The sequence below is a fragment of the Atractosteus spatula genome, chromosome 13, assembly GCF_055471065.1.
Source record: "Atractosteus spatula isolate fAtrSpa1 chromosome 13, fAtrSpa1.hap1, whole genome shotgun sequence".
In the NCBI taxonomy this organism is placed as follows: Eukaryota; Metazoa; Chordata; class Actinopteri; order Semionotiformes; family Lepisosteidae; genus Atractosteus; species Atractosteus spatula.
In genome coordinates, this window is record NC_142718.1 from 27,094,248 (window position 1) to 27,100,612 (window position 6,365).

The following is a 6,365-nucleotide window of genomic DNA, read 5'->3' on the forward strand; positions in this document are numbered from 1 at the left end:
GTAAGAGCAACCTCTTTTAAATGAGGTCACGCGGTTTTTCTTTTTCGCAAAACAAACTAACAATTACCAAACGTCTTCATTTATTTAAAGAAAAATCCCTAATGTACTTCATTTTAAACGGTCGGTATTTATTTATCAGGCGCTGTCACATTTTCTTCTGTTGTTCTCTGCTCCTTAAAAAAAAAAAGATGCTGAAAAAGCGCAGTTCAGCCATCAGCCCAAACAAGAGCTCATTTGAACTTGTCACTTTTACTGATCCACATTTTAACTTTTTTCTCAACACATCGCTGTCTTTTCCTGCAGCACCTGCTTCTAGCCCAATTATTCACTTAACACACACCAGTGCTTTCCCCGTCATTCAATGATGAAAAGGGGGTTTATTGTAACCACAGAAGAGGAGAAAGGAGCTTATAGCGACTATAAATGAAAATGAAAAGAAACAAGCACCAGACTTGTTATGGGAATAAAGGCACAAACGATAGTGGAGGCACTGCAGGCGAATAAAGAAAGGGTCAGGGCTAAATTGAGAAATTCTATATTAAGAAAACAATTGCAGACAGAAAAACAATCAGACCTACAGTCTGACAGATAAGCGGACACAGGCACCCTGTCTTGAGAGTGAGAATTCAAACGTGCGAGCAGTTTTCTTAAAACATCTCGAGATAAATTGTACGCGTTTTGTTTTTTGATCGAGTGTTTGCCCGTTTATTTAGTTTTGTGTCCTTGGAGGTTTAACACCAACCACTTAACAGCAACTACGCTATTGAAAGTTGTAGAAATGTCTAATGCAGATTAGAATCAAAATGGAATTTACAAATAATCGTATCGTTTATTTTACTTTCAGTTGTGCTTGATTTAAAACTCATTTTTAAAATATTTTACAAATACAGTGCAACGGGGTGCCATTCGAAATTTAATAATAAAAACGTCGATAGTACAAAATCATTTTACCAGACGTGCTTGTAACCGTAAAATGACTCCGGTACCTTTCACGCTGTCCTTTTGAAATCATAGGTGAATTGCGTTCAGATTTTACACATTATGTACAGGGATTTTCTTTTAATGTAAATCAATAAATTAACGTGTTGAATATAAAACTAAACTTTGACATAGAACGCTAAACACATTAATTTTAATTAACACATTTTCAATATTCACAGGTAAAATCCCATTTCACAGTGCGTCAAGTATACAATCACACACACAAAAAAGCTGAATATATTGAGATTTAAATATGCTTATATACATCAGTCTGATCAGTGCACTTCCTCAGGGGAGTAACAGAACATGCTGGAATTTCTTGTCGAATTGAAACTGCTCTTCCTTCTTTAAAGCTGCAAAACCTCATTTCAACAAGATTTTCACATGCATTGATTTGTGGCAAATCCAGGGTTTTTTTTATAAGCCTTTCTTTCATAGGGCGCTAATTTCAGACAGTGCTGTTTGCGTTAATGGAGCAGTACAAGAGCAGAATTTGTTTTTTTTCAGCTGTTGTTGTTTTATTTAATACCTTAAGAACACACTCACGCTTTGTTTTAAAGAAAGCAACCACACAACTGTTGTGGACATCTGATTTAAATAATTTAAATAAAGTTTAACACACATGAACAAATACAGTCTGTACCCGATATGTAACCTATATGTATACAGACACACATATATATATAGGTTAGAGGGTCATACATCTACTCTTACATATATCAAGAGGTCACGGAAATGGGGTACAGCAGCTTTAATGACCTATTTTTTTCGCTATCCTCTCCCTCTTTTTTTTTGATTAAGAGGACATAAAAAAAGACATTCTTCTTGCCCCTCCGCACGGACGATGCCTGTGCAAGTCTTTCTGCTTCCAGGCTGTTCTCTGAACGGTCTAACGGTGTGGAGGCCGATAGCTCAGCTGTCAGCGTTTGGGAACAAAGCTCCGCATCACATCTGTGCTCGTCTGCAACGGACCAGGGTGCAGTGCATCGCTGGGGAGCTGGCCCAAAATCCCCCCTTGCTGGACCGTCCAAGGTCTCCGAGGGGGGCGGGGCGGGGTTAACAGTTCCTATTCACATCAACTGCGGCTGCTGCATAGCTTCTTGATGTGCCGAGGGGTACCACGATGTGTAGCCGGGGATGTAGGTGCCCGGGTTACCCGCTGGCGCTTTCCCGGAGGCTGAAGCGTTCCAAACTGGGGCGACAGAAGGCGAGCCTGTGGAGAGACCTCTTCCATTGGCTAACGCGTTTGTGTCTATCGCCCCCCCGCCTTGCTTCATCAATTTCTTGAACTTGGATCGCTTGTTCTGAAACCAGATCTTCACCTGCAAAAGAAAAGGCTCTTGTCAGACAAAAGCAGCGGTGTTCACAGTCGCTATCACTAAGCAGGCGGCGCGGTCAATGTTATCGAAATGTTTAGCTCGATAAATCCTGACAGCTGTGCATGAATCCTTATCTTGAAAGAATACGGTCACTAGCCTATTTTGTTTTCACGGAACACAAAACATGATTAAATGTACACATCAACACAAAATAATAAACGGGTTAGTTAGTGTCTTATGTGTTTATACATTGTGTGATATTAAAGATAAGTCTAAAATTAGTCGCCATCGCGAAAAATAATGCTGAATCACAATGTGAAAATGAGCCACGTAAAAATAAAAAATAAAACATTTTGCGGCTGAGTCAACAACGTGATTAAAAGAAGTCGGCACGCTATTAAAATAGATTATATTAAATATTTTCTTTATCTTTGGTACTGGTACTCATTTACAATCAAGTTCGAAACCTGACAGTTCTCTTTGTGTGGTCAAGTAGGTTTGTATCATTGTTGCAAAACCTGATTTAACTTTACACACCAATTCATAAAATAGCATGACATTTCATCTCCTTTTCCGATGGTGTTTATCTTCAATGACAAAAAGACGGACAATATTATTATTATCACCAGCAGTAGCAGTTATTCTGTTGTGAAGTTAAAAGTACATAACGAAAAACCGGTGTGCATTAAAAAAAAACGTACCGACCTGTGTCTGTGTGAGTCCCAGCGAGGCAGCGAGTTCAGCTCTTTCCGGAAGAGCGAGATATTGCGTTTGCTGGAACCGTCGGTTCAAAGCTTGTAGCTGCAAGCTGGAATAAATAGTCCGGGGTTTGCGGATCTTTTTTCCTTTCCCGTTAAACCGAACTTCTCCTCCTTCCACAACTGTGTTTTTCTCTGTCTCCGTTGCTGAGAATCGAACAAACACACAAAAACAAAAAAAAAGAGGAAAGAGAAACAAAACGTGTTCAGGAAAAGAGCCTTCACGACCGCTCCAGCAAAGCAGCGAACTTTGCTGTGCAAGTTTGCTATTTTTACCATGCTGCAGTTTAGGTATAATTACCCTTAATTGCATACATTGTTTATAGCATTACGCAATAAATAATTACCAAGACTAATACGTGAACATCTGGGCTGATTTTCCAATTCGGCGTACGTTCACTGGACTGCAAAAGCAAAGCTTCAGCGTCGCCCAGCGCTTTGCAAAAGTAGGAATTCGTCGACAAGAAATTCTGGCGGTCTTACCTGTGTCTTCTAACCGTGTCTGCGTTAAGGTCGAGCTGCTTTGGTAGGACTGTACAGAGCTGATATATGGACTTGAGGAATGACTGCCGACCGAGTTGACATATGGATAACCCAGAGACCTAGGGAAAGATGAGCCTGTGCTGTATGAACTTTCGTGTTGAGAATGACCAGCAGAATGTAAACAGTGCATGGAATAGTGTCCATGAGACATGGAAGAAGGCGACATTTGTTGGCTTGGTGGCCCAAATTCCATGAAAACTGCCTTCCCTGAGACAGGGCTATTAAGACTTTCTGGCATTGTAGTCATTGTCATCTCTTCTGGCTGATCCCTTCTCTTCCTTTTTGTTTTCTTCTATGATCTCAGTGAAGGATGGATCCCAATTTAAGCTGATCTGATTTTTTCACTTTCCATTCATAAGAAAATGGAGTTTGTCTCTGTGAAAAGTCTAAGCATGATGCTGTGGATCTACACAAACTCGCCTCAAAGGTTTGAATCAGCGATTCATGAATATTCATCGAAGCCCGGCGCTGATTGGCCCGCCCGTGCCAAGAGCGGCTCCGATTGGCGATCCAGAGGTTGGGTCCGGAGAACCTTCGGAACTCAAGAAAAACAGCAAAGCCGAGACTAAATTTTGTGCATTTCCGAAAAGCATAGTAAAAGGTACAGCAGATCTGTTCCGAACAGATGACAGTAAAAGAAAGAAGATCATTTTAAAGCCTACTGCCTATCTTGAAAGAAGATAGGGATAATTGCTAAAATACACGTTGTAGCATCCTCCAATACCAGGCTGTATACTTTCACTGTATGTAGTGTTTCTGCCCAGAACACTCAGGTGCAGTTCCTACTAACATTCTTCCTGCTTAACCATTGTGCCATAAACGATAACAACAATACAAATATTTTAAATATATATATATATTTTTTAGAAAAATGGTTCCATCAAATCGCGGATTAGGTTTCAGATTTAATGGAAATATAGGTTAGTGGCAATGTGAAATTAAAACGTTACGTTTCTAATTAAATTAATCATTCAATAAAGTGAAGTTTGAACAGTCTAAGAAAGCATTTCAAGATTTTGTCCGTAAAAAGAGAAAATGTCAAACCATTGTTATCCGTTGTAAGGTTCTTTAATCGATTCCTCGCAATTTGTACATTTATTTTTATTTAACTAAATATTGGCAGTCGGATAGTAATAATTAGGGACTCAAATAAACGTCATGCCTTATGATACGTTGCCAAATGAACAACATTTAAACGTTTTAATATCTAAGTGCGTGACGTATGAAAAACTATAATGATGTGATACATTAATAATAATTGCAGTAGAAAACATCGACCATTTTCAGATATTTTTATTATGATTACTCATTTAGGACGCTATATGCGGTAATCATCTTTCACTATCAATACTAATTTATTTGACTAACGACTTATCCAAAACAACTTACATTTGCATCGCTTTATACAGCAAGGAAGGAAACTTGAATGTGTAAGAAAAGCTTAATTCTGTACAGCTTGAAATGAAATCAGTTCAGGGCGGCTTGTCTCTCCCGGATCTTTAAAAAGACGCTGCCTTTTTTTTTTTTGAGACGGTCTCTTCGTGTGGACACCCACAACACTAATAATAATCGCCAGTGAAAGTAAACAAATGGAGAAAGTTGTGACTGTAACCTGTGTCTCTGGATTTGTGAGAGTTCACACGTGCAGATGTATTACTTACTGATTCATTTGATTAAATGCTGGTCTCGAGTGCTCTGATCCGCAGCTGAAGGCAGTCCTATTAGCATAACACTGATGTTTAATTTTCATACGCATAATTAGCCATATATTTAACACTTCCAGCGACACGCAGTCTGCTTTCATCATTAAACAGCCTGGGGACCTGAAGTGGCCTGGGCTGAACTACAACGGTGGACTACTGAACATTTGGAAATATGCGGGACTGTTCAATGTCAGATTGGCTAATAGCAATAAAACAAAGCTGTGGCGCTCAACAGAATTGGGCTATCCTTTCTGCGTCATTTTTGTGCTGTAATTAGCATTCCAAGAGAATCAGAAGTCGTTTATACCGGGTAATATTACATCCACTTTCACGGAACCTTTAAAGCAATAAAGCTCTAAATCTAGATTTTTTTAAAAATAATATATTACATTCCCCCATTCTACCATCAGAATCGCTAATACACACATATTCGAAAAGGGTTTATGATTAATGAACTTATACTTTCGTATTTTATGTATGTATTGTAGTTATTATCAAGGGAATGTAACTTAAACGTTAGTTTCACTTGGTAACGTGTACATGTTTGTGCTGTATACTGTACCACATTGTGAATTCTAATGTATGATGAACAGCTGTGATATACGGCAGTATTTTTTCATAAATAAGGTCACTATTTATAGATGAAAATGGTTTATTACACCTAGAATTTGAATCCTAAATAAAGATAGTCACTACCGTGGAACAATGCTAAACGCGCCGGAAGCACTAACCTGTTAAAAAGATAACTAAAACGCATAATTATATCAATAATTATTAGTGAATTAATGTAATGAGTTTAAAGATGCATAAATGTCGTTTTATATTAAAAATTAGAGCTTATCTCCTGACAATAACAGTATTTTTATCAGTTAAAATACCTTTCAGTTTTTAATCCCTCATAAATTACCGTATAATCAGGACACCGTTTTGAACGAAACACGGTCAGATTCTGTATAATCCTGAGCCCAGTATGCGATTGATCTTGACCATATTTTTTACAATCATTCGTTTTTTAAACGATGCCATTATAAGCTCCTTTTAACGTTCTCTTTTGTTTTCAC

The 6,365-nt window shown here is 38.4% G+C and overlaps 1 protein-coding gene across 1 annotated transcript; it reads right to left on the reverse strand.

Moving 5' to 3' along the window:
• Positions 1-493: 493 nt before the first annotated feature.
• dlx1a (distal-less homeobox 1a) lies at positions 494-4,037 on the reverse strand. The gene is made up of 3 exons (XM_088930516.1): positions 3,542-4,037; positions 3,006-3,205; positions 494-2,303 (listed from the first exon to the last, which is right to left on the reverse strand). Exons 1-3 carry the CDS (start codon positions 3,852-3,854, stop codon positions 2,052-2,054), a joined length of 765 nt encoding a protein of 254 aa, XP_088786642.1. The 5' UTR covers positions 3,855-4,037; the 3' UTR covers positions 494-2,051.
• Positions 4,038-6,365: the final 2,328 nt, after the last annotated feature.